This window comes from Poromitra crassiceps (genome assembly GCF_964638095.1).
Source record: "Poromitra crassiceps genome assembly, chromosome: 1".
In the NCBI taxonomy this organism is placed as follows: Eukaryota; Metazoa; Chordata; class Actinopteri; order Beryciformes; family Melamphaidae; genus Poromitra; species Poromitra crassiceps.
In genome coordinates this window covers 52273646-52290218 of record NC_139623.1, presented here as the reverse complement: position 1 = coordinate 52290218, position 16573 = coordinate 52273646, and the positions used below count along the sequence as shown (strand labels likewise).

The 16573-nt window shown below is 43.3% G+C and overlaps 1 protein-coding gene across 2 annotated transcripts in view; it reads right to left on the bottom strand.

Annotated features, from left to right (window-relative positions):
- pogzb (pogo transposable element derived with ZNF domain b) overlaps nucleotides 1–16573 on the bottom strand; it is a 138454-nt gene that overhangs the window by 58722 nt on the left and 63159 nt on the right. For both annotated transcript variants that reach the window (XM_083645397.1, XM_083645398.1), the window contains exon 12: nucleotides 1226–1285. In XM_083645397.1, the coding sequence (XP_083501523.1) occupies nucleotides 1226–1285 (60 nt within the window). The remainder of the gene's footprint in view (nucleotides 1–1225; nucleotides 1286–16573) is intronic.

Genomic DNA, 16573 nt, shown 5'->3' with positions numbered 1-16573 from the left:
AGAGAGAGAGAGAGCAGGACAGAGAGCAGAACAGAGAGAGAGAGCAGGACAGAAAGAGCAGAACAGAACAGGACAGGCGCACACCCCCCAATCACCATCAACGGCACAGTGGTGGAAAGGGTGGACAGCTTTAAGTACCTGGGAGTCAACATCCACCAGGACCTGACCTGGGCCGGCCACACCGCCACTGTTGTCAAAAAGGCCCAACAGCGAATACACGGACTCAGGCGTCTGAAGAAATTTGGGCTAAGGAAAGAAATCCTCAGGGACTTCTACAGAGGCACCATTGAAAGCCTGCTGACTGGCTGCTTCACCGCCTGGTACGGGAACTGTACCACCATGGACCGCAGGGCGCTACGGAGGGTGAGGCGCGCGGCCCAGCACGTAACAGGAGATGAGTTGCCAGAACTGCATGAACTGTATAACCAGCGGTGCCTCAGGAGGTCCCTGAAGATCATCAAAGACACAAACCATCCCCACAACAGCCTGTTCTCCCTGCTACCCTCAGGGAGGAGATACAGGGTTCCAAAAACACGCACAAATCGCTTGAGGAACAGTTTCTTCCTGCAGGCCACGAGACTCCTTAACATACACAAATAGTGTAGTAGTCGTACCATACCGTACTGCAGCTGCTACCATTATGTATGCCTAATGTTTAATTGTATGTTTAATAAGGTACATGCTATTTGCACCTGTATGTCAAATACGTCGAATTTAAAATGTCTGAACACGTCTAACGTATGCACAATGCCTAATGTTAATTGTATGTTTAATAAGGTACATGCTATTTGCACCTGCATGTCAAATACGTCGAATTTAAAATGTCTGAACACGTCTAACGTATGCACATGACATGTGCACCTATGTGCAATGAATAAGCCACTGACTTGTCTTATCGCTATTCTGCCTTATTGCCTATTGCTGCTTAGTATTGCTTATTGATGCCTAATTATTATTGCCTATTGCTCATTGCTTGTTGCCTATTTGTACTATGTCGTAAACGGAGTCCACAGCACAAGAATTTCACACGTGATACTTGTACCATGGAGTGACAATAAAAATCTTGAAATCTTGAATCTTGAAAGAGCTGGACAGCGAGTGAGAGAGAGCAGGACAGAGAGAGCAAGACAGAGAGAGCAGGACAGACAGAGCAGGATAGAGAGAGCAGGACAGAGAAAGAGTAGCAGAGAGAACAGTGGAGGAAGAGAACAGAGGAACAGTTTACCAGGGAGGAGGCTGGCGGTGCAGAGGAACCGGCTGGTCTTTGGAGCGGGGAACATGGTTGCTGAAATAAAGAAGAACCACAATTAGACAAGAAGAAGTGTTCTGTTTGGACTGACTGGCTCAAGAAGAACCATTCTCTTTGGACTGGCTCAACAAGAACCGTCCTGTTTGTACTGACTGGCTGAAGAAGAACCATCCTGTTTGGACTGACTGGCTCGGGAGCAGCAGCTGTGTCAGTAGCCTATTGACCAGTGGTTCCCAACCTTAGGATCGCGACCCTAAGTGGCCTGGAAGCCTGGAATTCAAATAGGGTCACCTGGGAAAAAAAAAAATATATATATATATATACAGTATATATATATTTATTTATTAGGGCTGTCGAACGATTAATTTTCTTAATCGCGATTAATCTTGTGATTAACTATAGTTAATCGTGATTAATCGCATGTTTGTGTCGCATGTTTAAAATGCCATTATTTTGCATTTCAAAGCATTTTTAATTCGATATGAATAATTCTTACCAGTGTGTAGTGATTGGGAATCAAATTAATGCAAATAAATGTACCTTGTGATCTTGAATTTTAGATTTATTTTCAATTCAATAGAAGTGCAATGTAGACCAGGCCCGATTTTAGCCTGCTACATTAGGTTGGGCTGGTAGGGGGCAACTTTGGCAGAAGGTTGCCAGAGGTTGTGGGTTTGGGGATGGGGATTAAGTTGCATTATATTCTAATTTATAAAGAACGTTTTGAAGCAGGGTGTAGAAGCCATTTCGAGAGTTAAGTGTAATGGGTACACCAAATTGTTCCAGTAGGAGTCAGCCACCAACTTGTGACAGGTTGAAAGATATGGGAAGATGTCATTATAAGGTTTATGTTTACTATGGGGGACCAACAACTTATATACTACTACAATGATATACTTGTCACAGAATATTTTTTTATTCTCAAATACACTACTGCCGCATGCGCTGGGACGCGTCATCAGTGATGTTATCTGGGGTCGTAAGGTGTTTCGGGTCTGTCAACATCATACACCCTCGCCCAGTAGACCCAGCCGAGGCCAATTAAGACCCCGACTCGCGTCCCAGAAGCCGCTCACGGATCAGCCTTACTACTCTGTCTGCAACGTTGCCCGCGGGAGGGGTAAGCGAGAACGCCCAATCCGCTGCAATAGAGCTAGTGCTACGTCGCAGTATTGGCCCTTCGGTGCATGGAGGATCTAGGCTCTGTGGGTTACTCCCGGCCGTGCTCCTCCTTCGTCTCACCAGACCCTCCCGTGGCAAAGGCAATCCAGAGGCTGAGAGGATGCCTCAAGGACGCCTCAAGAGGGCCTGTGCGCTGCACGTCATTTACCTGCGTCAAGCACCTCGCTCTAGCCTGAAGGACCCCAGGCCGCGCCGATCTTTGCGCAGATTTTCAGGAGGCTAATCCGTAGCGTTTGTGGATTTCTCCCTCACGAGAGAGCCAAGATGGGGTGCTAATCCCATCCCGTACCGGTTGCCGTCTCTCCGGCCGTCAACTGTCTCTCCAGCTCGTCACCAAACTATACTTGGTTGTCACCTAGTCTTTCCTAAGTGTCACTGGCCAGAGGCAAGCCAGGATTCTATATTCTCAAATACACTACTGCCGCATGCGCTGGGACGCGTCATCAGTGATGTTATCTGGGGTCGTAAGGTGTTTCGGGTCTGTCAACATCATACACCCTCGCCCAGTAGACCCAGCCGAGGCCAATTAAGACCCCGACTCGCGTCCCAGAAGCCGCTCACGGATCAGCCTTACTACTCTGTCTGTAACGTTGCACGCGGGAGGGGTAAGCGAGAACGCCCAATCCGCTGCAGAACAACTGAACAACTGACAGGGAAAATTTAAATCACATTAGCTTTTATTTGGACAATAACTAGTTATTAATAATATATTCATATAACATACACTTTCATTTAAGTGACACATAGTTAGCCTAATACACAGAGTTATTGTGCATACACAGACAGACAGGCACCATATTTCTATCTCACAGGGAGCCCTGTCAAGGTGCTCTTTGCAGGGCCAGAAGAATGCTAGGTCATCTGCAGAAAGCTAGGTTGTCTACAGAATCCCTGCCATTATGTCAACGTCATGTCTGCAGAAGGCCTTCAAAATATGTGGCAGGGCTGATGTAACCTGATGTGGGTACAAAAACAATGCAAGCTACTGGCCTCAAGTGGCCCGAAGCATTACCACTTGTGCTATACTCCATCCGAAGCACTGCTAACAGCACCACAGGTCTCAGTCCCCATGAAGTCCTGATGGGGAGGAGCATGACCACAAGTGTCACTCCCCCTTTAACAACCCATCAGGCCACCCTAATTTGGACAGAGGAATATATGAGGGAGTACATACTCTCTCTGGCTAGCCTGCTGAGGAAGCATCATTTACAAGTCTCCTCCAGGCTACCCGCACCGGGCGAAGGGCCAACCCACCCCTTTAAGCCCGGGGATTTTGTTTTAATCAAATCACTTAACAAAGTCTCTCTCGTTCCCAGGTGGTCACAACCATGTCAGGTTCTGCTGACAACAAGGACAGCAGTGAAAGTGGAAGGAAAGAAGAAATGGATACATGCAACTCGATGTCGCATGGCACCAGCAACAGGGCACCTCCCAGGTGCAGGGAATGCAATACCATATCAGCATTATCACTGCCCTCATATGTGCAGGGCTGGTCCTCCCTATCTTCCTAGAGGACCTGCATCAACTAACCACACCGAAACCATCACCTACCAAACCCACCACTGCCCCACGCTCTGCCCAAGAGGGGGAGAAACAAAATAGGTTTTGCCGCTCGGCTCTAGATATTAACCCTTCACAACTAGATGCCAACGGAGTTCCCCATGACAATCTCTACATGAGGTTAATACACGATTTCGCAGCTTCCCTGAACCGCTCTGATTGTTATGTTTGTGCGCCCATCCCCCGAACGGCTGAGGGGGGCATGCCCCTGATTCCAAGCCCTTTCTTTTTCTCTAATTTTGGTTTATTTGGTAAAAGTGGAACTGTATTCCTTCTGGTTTTCTTCATTGTTCATGATTTTGTGGAAAGCATTCACTAGAGTCTATAGTGAATGCTGCTATTAACTTGTGTTTACTTTTGCTACTAAACCAACATCAGGACATCCAAGCAAGTTCTGACAGAGAGCAATGCCATTGGACCGCATTGGACAAACACATTTGCATATTTCCCCCAGCATGCCTTGTTCCTTCCAAACTTTTGACAAGAAAGTAACCACATTAAATAAGTGGTGGGTGGAAATAATCATTAGCCCATTCTTAGTTAAACATGCAGTTTTGGAACATTCAATAAAGACAAATAAAAAATAGACTATGACTCGACACCCTAAAGCCGTTTTCCCACATGCGCTTTGTACCGCTAAATGACCGGAACGTGGTCTAATGCCTGCATGTGGAAAAGTTGTTTTGCGGTATAAGCGCGACCCCGTCATCGCGGACATTTTACCAGTTTCGAGCCAGTCAGAAGAGCGGTATGCGCGATAGCGGACTCAAGTGTAGAACGGGTCCAGTCATTTCCCGCGACACTCTCATGGGCGAGGTGTACACACGTTGCTTAATGTTCCAGCGGGCATAATCTAATCATTCGCACACATTAAAGCAAACTGGCGAAATGATCTTGTGATAAGAGCAGTATGTCAGCTTCATGTGTGGGCGTGCTGATTTTCCCCTCTCCCCTCTGCTGCCTGCTCGCTCTCTGGCCACAGTCCGTCCTCCTCCTTCAGTCAGCAGCCCGACAGGGACACAGACGAAGCAAATGCACGAAGTGAAATGTGGAAGTATTTTGCTTACGTTGCCGACAGCGAAGGCAAGCCCGGACACATCAAACAAAGCCAGTCTGTAAAAAGTGCTTCAACGCGACGCAGGTGAACGGATAAACAAGCAAACTTATTTCACCATTCGGAGTTTTGCCGACACGTCACTCCCCACCCGCTCTGCAGTGCCGCCCCGCCCCCCAACATACAGGCAATTTCGCTGGTAGATTCCCATATGTGAGAGGAGAGGTGTGAAGGGAAATGTCCGATATTGACTTACAGGTAATTTTCCGGTACGCATGTGGGAAAACGGCTTAAGTGATTCACACATGGTATGAGAGTGGTATATATACCAGTGGAGGTTCTAAATGTAGTACAAGGGAGGCTAGTCCTTATTTTTTAGAAGAGATGGGGGATTTTATATATTATTAATATATATTTTTTTTAATAAAATATCAATCAAATGTGTTTTTTCTTAAATGCTTCGACAGTGACACCTGTAGGGCACTGATGGAGCGGCATGCAGACAGAGTCTGTGCCAGTGTCTGTCTGTCATGCCCTCAGGGGGAACACTCATGGATGTATTACCCCCTTGGGCGTTTCTTTCCTTGGTATTTTATCTCATGCTAATCTATGATTGGTTGAAAAACAAATGCAATTCACAGGGAACAGTGAAGCCTAAACCACCCTCACCAATCACTACCAATAAATTAATTTATTCAACCAAATTGGTTGTTGATTGGATTAGGGATGCACACAATTAATCGAAACTCGATTAATTGCTTGTTAAGGATTTACTCGAGCAAAGAAAAATTACTCGATCAAAACAAAACATAAAAAGCAACGCATTAAATGGTGTTTTCAAATCATTTTTCAATTATCCTCCAGAGGGCGCAATGATATCACTGTAACAGACTGTGTTCAGCGTGTATGCGAGGCTCTGTGTTTGTCCCCTCGAGAGTTGCCGTAGTGAGGAAGTGAGGGACTTTGTTGTTGACCAGAGCTGGTGTGTGCCAACTAGGGATGTTCATCAGTTATCGAAAATCGATAATTGATCGTTAAGGAATGGAATCGATCATGTGGAATTCTTATCGATTTTGTTATTAGGGGTCCAAGCACGAAGTGCGTGGATCCCTATTGTATCTGTTCCGATTATTAGGGGTCCAAGCACGAAGTGCGTGGATCCCTATTGTATCTGTTCCGATTATTATTTTTTTTATTCTTCTCCGGTAAAACTGTATGTACAGCAGAAACTGTAAGGCTCAGCATAGCCAGACTGGGCACATAGACTGTAAATGTGCCTCACTACTCAGAAACAAAAAATGACCCATATCGGCCAGATGGTGGCGCTATAACAGACCATTTCGCGTTATGGTCCATATCTTCTGAACCGTGAGGCGTAGAATCAAAATTCCACTTCGGCTGTATTCCCTGGATCAATACGCATCTATCCATATAGGCCATGCCCATTTGCGTGTGCCTAGATTTCCCGCCATTTTGAATTTTATCAAAAACCTATTTTTGCTATCTCCTCCCAGGCCATTTGCCTGAATGAGCCTAAACTTTTTCTGTGGCATCTCTGGACTTACCTGACTCAAAGTTATTAAAGGATTTTGGATACGTGAAACCGTCTTGAAATGATAAATGTTTAAACTTTTGTGTATTTACTTTTGTTCTTTTCCTGCCCTAAAAGTGTGTGGATCTCAGAAACCATACACCCCCCATCACCCAAACTTTCCACACAGGTTCACGACATCACCCACTACTCAGAGTAAAAAAATTACACCAATCCACCAGATGGTGGTGCTATAACAGCCTATTTCACGTTTGTCGGTCCATAACTTCTGAACTGCGAGCTGTAGAATCAAAATTCCACATCTACTGGTTTCCCTGGAGCATCATGTATCTAACCCACTAGGCCACGCCCATTTCTGTGTGGTAGATTTTCCGCCATTTTGAATTTGATCAAAAACCTACTTTTGCGAGCTCCTCCTAGACCGTTTGGCCAAATCACACAAAACCTTTTCTGGGCCATCTATGGACTACCCCGACCTAAGGTTAGTAAAGGATTTTGGATACGTGAAACCGTTTTGAAATGCTAATTCTCGAAACTTTTAATGAAACACACGCCAACACTAAATTGCCCACAACTCATTAACCGGTCAATTACAACTACTGCTGCTACTACTGCTACCACTCCCACTACTACCAACACTACTACTACTACTATTACTACTTCTGCTACTATTACTACTACTACTACTACTACTACTACTACTACTGGAAGTTGGAATGTAGCATTTTGGGTGGGGTTAATGTGTTTTGGGGTTCTGCATCTGCTGTAGCATAATACATAGTTGGTTTAGATGTCACACAGTAATGCCCGATCCACAAAGACTTGACACCCACGTTTGAATAAAAACAAGTTTATGCCATAATAAGGTTATATCCGTGCCTTGTCATTGCTGTGGAAGGATGGTGTAGGGGTAAAGTAGCAGACACCAAAGCTGGAGGTCCTGGGTTCAAACCACAGCCAGGTAACTGTTTTATTTTTTGAAAATGTAGAATAAAGGTTAATCTGGATATAATTATGTATAACGCTGCTGAATACACACTGTGTACATAGCAGAATAACTGAATATGCCTATTTATGGTAACGTCATATTTCGACGTCCTCTTGACATTCCTGTGTAGATGTCTAAATGATCCCCAAATCGGCTGTGATTTGGCCTAGTCCTGGACGTCACTGAAAGATGATATCAGAACATCATCATGATGTAATTGTGTTTGCTGGGAGCCTTCTTTCAGATATATGAAAGGAAAAACATTCCAATACATTATTGTGTCTTCAGATGTGAAAGGTCCAAAAAGAGAATTAAATCTGAATTATCCTTGTCACTCATGTGTCCAGCTCAGTGGCCTTGTGGTCTGAATGTCCGCCCTGAGACTGGGAGGTCGTGAGTTCGATCCCCGGCCGAGTCATAGCAAAGACTATAAAAATGAGAACTATTTGCCTCCCTGCTTGGCACTCAGCATCAAAGGGTTGGAATTGGGGGGTTAGATCACCATATGATTCCCGAGCGCGGCGCACGCTGCCGCTCACCGCTCCCCCAGGGGATGGGTCAAATGCGGAGAACAAATTTCACACATTGTGTGACAATCAGTGGGACTTTACCTTTACTTTAGTTCCATTGTAACAGCACAACCCACACCAATTAGTTCAAACACCTCCATTCAGGGCAGACTTTTAATGTAAAGTGGTGGATTATGTGTGTAATACAGACATGTCCTTAATGGTAAATGGACTGCATGACAAGCTGCAATGCAGGGTGCTGGCTATAGTCATCAAAAGCAATTTCAGGGATAAAACCATCAACGTTCTGTAGTGGACGCCACTATGCCCTATGGTTTGATGTGTGTGTGGGAAAGACTCAATGACAACTGAAAATTCTGATTTCAGAACACAAAAGCTCCATCATGAGACAAGAACTAACCTCTCCTGTTGCAAAACACGTTCTTGAACACAGCCACGCAATCTCCAGCTAACATTTCCAAGATATTGAAAAAGTTCATGAAACACCGCAAAATAAGGAGGCAACATGTGGGGTTTTAATTACTATTACTGACTTAACTGTCTGAAGTTGAAAATTGTTCATCCCACATGGGGTTTGAACTTTGAGCCACAATAGTCTTTAGTTAGCATAAGTCATGAGCTTTACCAAGTGAGCTATCCAGACTGTTGTATTTAACTTTGTAGACCATATTATATGTATCTGCAGAGCCAGAGAAGTACTTGTCGTATTGACAGTATGTTCTACCCAAATACCACTTTCTGTCCAGATACTTAAAGGGATATTGTACACAAAAACTGCTTTCTATCCAAGTACTACTTCAAGTTTCAAGACATCACCCACTACTCAGAGGAAAGAATTACACCAATCCACCAGATGGTGGCGCTATAACAGCCAACCACCACTACTACTGCTGCTGCTGCTACTACTACTATTGGCTACTAGTGGCGGCTGTGGCTCAGGAGGTAGAGCGGGTTGTCCACTAATTAGAAGGTTGGTGGTTCGTTCCCCGGCTCCTCCAGTCCGCACGTCGAAGTGTCCTTGGGCAAGACACTGAACCCCAAATTGCTCCCGATGGCTGTGCCAGCACCCTGCGTGGCAGCTGGCCGCCTTCGGTGTGTGAATGGGTGAATGTAGGCACATTGTAAAGCGCTTTGGATAAAAGCGCTATATAAATGCAGTCCATTTACCATTTACTATTCTTAGTACTTCTGCTGCTACTACTGCTACCACTCCCTCTACTACCAACACTATTACTACTACTGCTACTACTACTACTACTAGTACTGCTTGGAAACCGTCAGGTCACCGGATCTCAACCAAACTTTGTTTACTTGTGCACATACCAAGTCTGAATAAATGTGCACTATCTGACATATACCCCCCAAGTCACCGGAAGCTTGGACCCCGCATCGCCGCTTGCGGCTATATTTTTTTTTATTCTTCTTCTCCGGTAAAACTGTATGTACAGCAGAAACTGTAATGCTCAGCGTAGCCAGACTGGGCACATAGATTGTAAATGTGCCTCACTACTCAGAAACAAAAAATGACCCATATCGGCCAGATGGTGGCGCTATAACAGTCCATTTCGCGTTATGGTCCATATCTTCTGAACCGTGTGTCCTATACTCAAAATTTCACTTCTCAGGGATTCCTTGGATCAATACGCATCTATCCATCTAGGCCCCGCCCATTTGCGTGTGCCTAGATTTTCCGCCATTTTGAATTTGATCAAAAACCTACGTTTGCGAACTCCTCCTAGACCGTTTGGCCAAATCACACGGAAATTCTTCTGGGCCATCTATGGACTACCCCGACCTAAAGTTATTAAAGGATTTTGGATACGTGAAACCGTTTTGAAATGATAAATGTCTAAACTTTTGTGTATTTGCTTTTGTTCTTGTCCTGCCCTAAAAGTGTGTGGATCTCAGAAACCATACACCCCCCATCACCCAAACTTTCCACACAGGTCCACGACATCACCCACTACTCAGAGTAAAAAAATGACACCAATCCACCAGATGGTGGCGCTATAACAGCCAATTTCACGTTTGTCGGTCCATAACTTCTGAACCACGAGCTGTAGAATCAAAATTCCACATCTACTGGTTTCCCTGGAGCATCATGCATCTAACCTACTAGGCCACGCCCATTTCTGTCTGGTAGATTTTCCGCCATTTTGAATTTGATCAAAAACCTACTTTTGCGAGCTCCTCCTAGACCGTTTGGCCAAATCACACAAAACTTTTTCTGGGTCATCTATGGCCTACCCCGATCTCGAAACTTTTAATGAAACACACGCCAACACTAAATTGCCCACAACTCATTAACCGGTCAATTACAACTACTACTACTACTACTACTACTACTACTGGAAGTTGGAATGTAGCATTTTGGGTGGGGTTAATGTGTTTTGGGGTTCTACATCTGCTGTAGCATAATACATAGTTGGTTTAGATGTCACACAGTAATGCCTGATCCACAAAGACTTGACACCCACGTTTTAATAAAAACAAGTTTATGCCATAATAAGTTACATCCGTGCCTTGTCATTGCTGTGGAAGGATGGTGTAGGGGTAGAGTAGCAGACACCAAAGCTGGAGGCCCTGGGTTCAAACCACGGCCAGGTAACTGTTTTATTTTTTGAAAATGTAGAATAAAGGTTAATCTGGATATAATTATGTATAAAGCTGCTGAATACACACTGTGTACATAGCAGAATAACTGAATATGCCTATTCATGGTCAAGATGACGTCGAAATATGACGTTACTAACGTCATATTTCGACGTCATCTTGACATTCCTGTGTAGATGTCTAAATGATCCCCAAATCGGCTGTGATTTGGCCTAGTCCTGGACGTCACTGAAAGATGATATCAGAACGTCATCATGATGTAATTGTGTTTGCTGTGAGCCTTCTTTCAGATATATGAGAGGAAAAACATTCCAATACATTATTGTGTCTTCAGATGTGAAAGGTCCAAAAAGAGAATTCAATCTGAATTATCCTTGTCACTCATGTGCTCATTGTAACAGCACAACCCACACCAATTAGTTCAAACACCTCCATTCAGGGCAGACTTTTAATGTAAAGTGGTGCATTATGTGTGTAATACAAAAATGTCCTTAATGGTAAATGGACTGCATAACAAGCTGCCATGCAGGGTGCTGGCTATAGTCACCAAAAGCAATTTCAGGGATAAAACCCATCAACCTTCTGTAGTGGACGCCACTACGCCCTATGGTTTGATGTGTGTGTGGGAAAGACACAATGACAACTGAAAATTCTGATTTCAGAACACAAAAGCTCCATCATGAGACAAGAACTAACCTCTCCTGTTGCAAAACACGTTCTTGAACACAGCCACGCAATCTCCAGCTAACATTTCCAAGATATTGAAAAAGTTCATGAAACACCGCAAAATAAGGAGGCAACATGTGGGGTTTTAATTACTGTTACTGACTTAACTGTCTGAAGTTGAAAGTTGTTCATCCCACGTGGGGTTTGAACTTTGAGCCGCAATGGTCTTTAGTTCGCATAATTCATGAGCTTTACCAAGTGAGCTATCCAGACTGTTGTATTTAACTTTGTAGACCATATTATATGTATCTGCAGAGCCAGAGAAGTACTTGTCGTATTGACAGTATGTTCTACCCAAATACCACTTTCTGTCCAGATACTTAAAGGGATATTGTACACAAAAACTGCTTTCTATCCAAGTACTACTTCAAGTCACAAGTACTTATGTGACCACAACACCCTGACTGACCCCATCACCCTTACTGACCACTACACCCTTACTGACCATGCTTGGACCCCGTCATCGCCGCTTGCGGCTATATTTATTATTATTATTATTATTATTATTATTATTTTTTTTTTTTGCAGACTAGGTTTGGGTGGAATTCGTTCCTCCTCGCCCCACTCCATTGCACAGCCGACTAACGTGAGGTGGAGCTTCATATAGTCTCTAGTTTTCTGGCTGGGCACGGGCCTTTGTGCCAACAAAACTGTTTTAAACATGGGGAATTCACACCGGCATGCGCCGGGGACAGCAGAGTGTTGGAGAGGAGACACATTGAAATAAAGAGTTCATTGAGGAGAACACGTTGTCTTTCGTATTTTCTGCCATAGGCATTCATTTTGTAAAACAAATTATATATATATATATATATATATATATATATATATATATATATATATATTTGTAAAAAAAATTATATATATATATATATATATATATATATAAAAAAATTTACAAAATGAATGCCTATGGCAGAAAATATGAAAGACAATGTGTATAGATATATAGTATATAGATATATATATATATATAATTATTAATATGATCGATAATCGATAATTGATCGTTCATTTTTCCCGATTTTCGATTATGGAAATTTTTCAAAATGAACATCCTTAGTGCCAACGCTAGGAGCTAACTGAGAATGAATGTGGAAACGTGTTATAACGTTCCAGCCTGACTCTCGTTTATTGTTTTAACAAAGTGTAAGTAATAGGCGGACCCGGACACTCGGCTACATCACTATAGCCCTTTTCAGACAAGTCATAAGATGCTGTTCAAGTAGAACAGTGTTCATTCGGATAAATTGGCTCGCCTGAAGTAACCTCGCGTCACAATCTAAGTGGGTAAGTGAGCCCCTGCGGGCATGACGGGGATTCTGGGCAAATGTTGAAATGTTTAAAAAGTTATGCCTCCACGTTTTTATGTGTTTCATAGCGTAGGCTATGCTATGCAATGCTGTGATAAATATACAATACGTTGCTGCTGCATAAATAAATAAAGTTTTATTGAGGAAAAAACGCATTTGGTATGGTTTGGAAAATTTTGTATTTTTAATTACAATTAATCGATTGATTGATTGTTAACATTAGCAATGATCGAGTTTGGAATTTGCGGAAAATGTGCATCCCTAGATTGGATAGATCGGTAAGATTGACATTGTATTGTCCAATGATGAATGAGTCAGACTCACAACGCTGAATCCAGCTCCACTATAGGAAGTGAATGATGATGACATCAAAATTCCACTTTGCTGTGATGACCTGACAGTAATAGATATATTTACATGACAGTAACAGCATATTATATGCCCCTTCTTCTTTTTATTTTTATTTGATCAAGCAGTAAGTTAGCTCACAAGCCAGGCAGTCATTGCATTGTATTACGCGAGCCAACACGAGTTTAGAGCGGGCGGCCGCGGTATGTGGCCGCCCGCAGATTTCAGTCTCCGCAAACACTGGGATACTGCAACATCTCAGCTGCACGCGGTTACAGACGGCATGGATGTATTGTGCAAGTAAGTCAATTAAGTTCAAGTTATCCGGGCCTTCTATTTAATTCGGCGTGCAAATGGTCTTGTATTAATATGTTTCATTCTGCATAGCCTGTCATTTTTCTTTTAAATACAGAGTACTTCCCCCCCTCAGCACTTGAAGACCCCTATATAGCTTTGAGATGTTTTTAGAGCCTTGATCAGCGCTATACGCTGAGAGGAAGACCTTCAACACCCCCTCCCCAATCCCCAACCTCTTCAGCTCCTCTTTACTAAATAGTCTATCTGTATGGCTTCTAAACTGCAAAAATCTGAATAGGTCTTGATTTCCTAGACCAGTGATTCCCAACCTGTGGTCCGCGGCCCCCTGGTGGGCCGCGAAGGTATTGCAAGTGGGCCGCCAAATCATTTCCCAAAAAGTATGATTTTTGAAAAAAAAAAAAAAAAAAAAAAAATCAATTTTTTTTTGAAAGATTTTGAAAAATCATACTTGAAAAAGTATGATTTTTGTTTCTTTGATGTTATTGCTTTTGCTTGAATTGAAGTTTCATCTTTACATCATCTTTATATTGGGTTTGTGTTTATTTGTAACCCTATCGATTTAATGGGCTTTCTTCTGATATTTGGATTTTGTTTGGATCTGATATTGGATGTCAAATTGTTATGAGAATGCATTTTTCCATTGTTGAAGGATACCGTTATTTATTAATCATTTGTTAATTAGCCTGTTACAGACAGCCCCTTGCTTGTCATTTCTGACATCTGTGTGGTGCTGATGGACAGCTCCTTGAATGATTGGTGTGTGTGTGTGTGTGTGTGTGTGTGTGTGTGTGTGTGTGTGTGTGTGTGTGTGTGTGTGCGTGTGTGTGTGTATGTGTGTGTGTGTGTGGACAGCTCCTTGAAAACTGTAATACTGAAGGTGTTGCAACATGTTACAGGTGCTGTGTTAGTGACTGTGGAGCTTCCAACATGTTTCTCCTGTATTCAGTTCAGTCCTTTATGTTCAATTTTCAATAAAAAAGTGCTCTGAGAACGCATTATATGGCCTTTGTATTTATGGGGTCGGAGGTGGGCCGCGAACATTTTTGAGACATAAAAGTGGGCCCTGAGTTGGAAAAGGTTGGGAACCACTGTCCTAGACCATGCTTATCCTTCAGAACTTGAAAGCTTTTGAATGAATACTTTTCAAATAAGTCCCAGTTAGGGCTGGGTCGGTTTGAAAATTTTAAAACCGGTTCGATATTGCTGTCTAAACCGGATCGAACCGGTATACCGATTTTTTTTTTAATTAAAAAAAAAAAAAAAAAAAAAAAAAAAAAAAAATCCAAGCAGGGCTCCCGAGTGTGGCCCATAACTGTCTGTAGTGCAACTTCAGTCCACCTGATAGCGATAATACACCTCTAAGCTGGTATTGTCAACCAGCAATGATACTGAATAAAAAGAAGCAGGACACCTGTGTAACAAACACACCCTGTATTTATTTCTCATAACTATTCAGCTCAACTTTTCTTCTAAACATCAAAATAATAAATGAAATAAGACTTCTGCCTATAGTGCAACTTGAGAAAAAGGCTAATAAAAACACAAGCAGTGCAATCAGAATGGATTGGCTTACAGCTGAGCTGCCTTATAAACTTCAAAACTCACAAATTCACACAATATAGGGCCTAGGCATGGGTCGGTTTGAACATTTTGAAACCGGTTCGATATTCCCCAAAAAAACGTATCAAAGCGGCTGCAGTTGGTGGCGATAATGCACCTCTAAGCTGGTATGCTGCCAACCAGCACGAACACTGAATACAAATAAGCAGAACCTTTTAACTGTAACAACACACTGTTTTTATTTCTCATAACTATTCAGCTTAACTTTTCTTCAAACATCAACATAATAAACAAAATAAGACTTTTGCCTACTAGTGCAACTTGAGAAGAGGCTAATACGAACAATAGTGCAATCAGAATGGACTGGCAAAAAAAAAAAAAAAAAAAAAAAAAAAAAAGGTTTTTTCGGTTTGCACGTGATCAAACCGGTTTGGGCTCGTATACCGAACCGAACCGGTAAAACCGGAAATCGACCCATGCCTAGTCCCAGTACATGGTTAGTCCTCACTCCTTCCAAGCCCTGAAGGATGTATCGAGCCTGTTTGGATGAAAGTCTGGAACGTAAAGCTTCTGGCATACTCTTCGCGCACGCGCTGGAGGCGGGGCTCCGAGGAGGGCGCGCGCACTCGGCGCAGGCCAAAACAAAACATACTCAGTGCGCAGCTCCAGGCGCCAGGCAGTCTGAATGAAATTGAATGTAACGTTCCCAATTCTATGTATTAAATTCTAAAAAACGACCCTCAACATTTGGGAAGGCTCAGGCACACAACTAGTTCGTTATAATCGAACATCATGCTTTGAAGGCGGCTGTACGATGGTGAGGACTCAATCACAGCAGATGTCCGCTGATAGCCTACCACGGAGATCTCACAGGCACAGGCAGCAAAACCCGACGCGCTGATAGAAAAATCTCCATGGACGCGCCGCGCTGCGCTCAGGCCTCGCCCCCCGACACGCCCCGTGCGATGTCGTCATAATCGCCGTGCGCCCTATGCGCTTGGCTGGGCGCGAAGAGTATGCCAGAAGCTTAAGCCAACCAGCTGATCATCGAATATGGTTCCCAGGTGCTAAAGGTCTTTACTACTTTGAACCAAATTTTCAGGGAGAGATCCAACCATGGGTTAGGATTTTCCCCAAGGTGGCATTTCAGCTTACTATTGCCAATTATAGCCTGAAGTGGAACTCTGGTGGAATACTGGCACTCAATTGACTTCCAAGTCGCTGAATAGGCCGGGTTGCATATACATACCAGAGGTTTAATCTGCACTGCCTGGTAGTATGTTCTAAGGCAGGGAAGCACCAGCCCGCCTTATCCCTTGGGACCTGGAGGGTCTTGAATCTAACCATTGGCTTTTTTCCCTGCCAGAGAAATCTAGAAAGACACATGTCCCATTCTGAAAACTTTTTTATCAGCTATCTCCACAGGTAGACTCTGAAACAAGTATAGCAACCTCAGAAGTATGTTCATCTTTATTATCTCGACTCGTTGAATTAATCCCAGAAAAGGTAAAAGATTCCATCTCTCAAGATCCCCTCTGATCCTAGTGAGCAGAGGCTCATAATTCTCTTGAGTTAGTCTA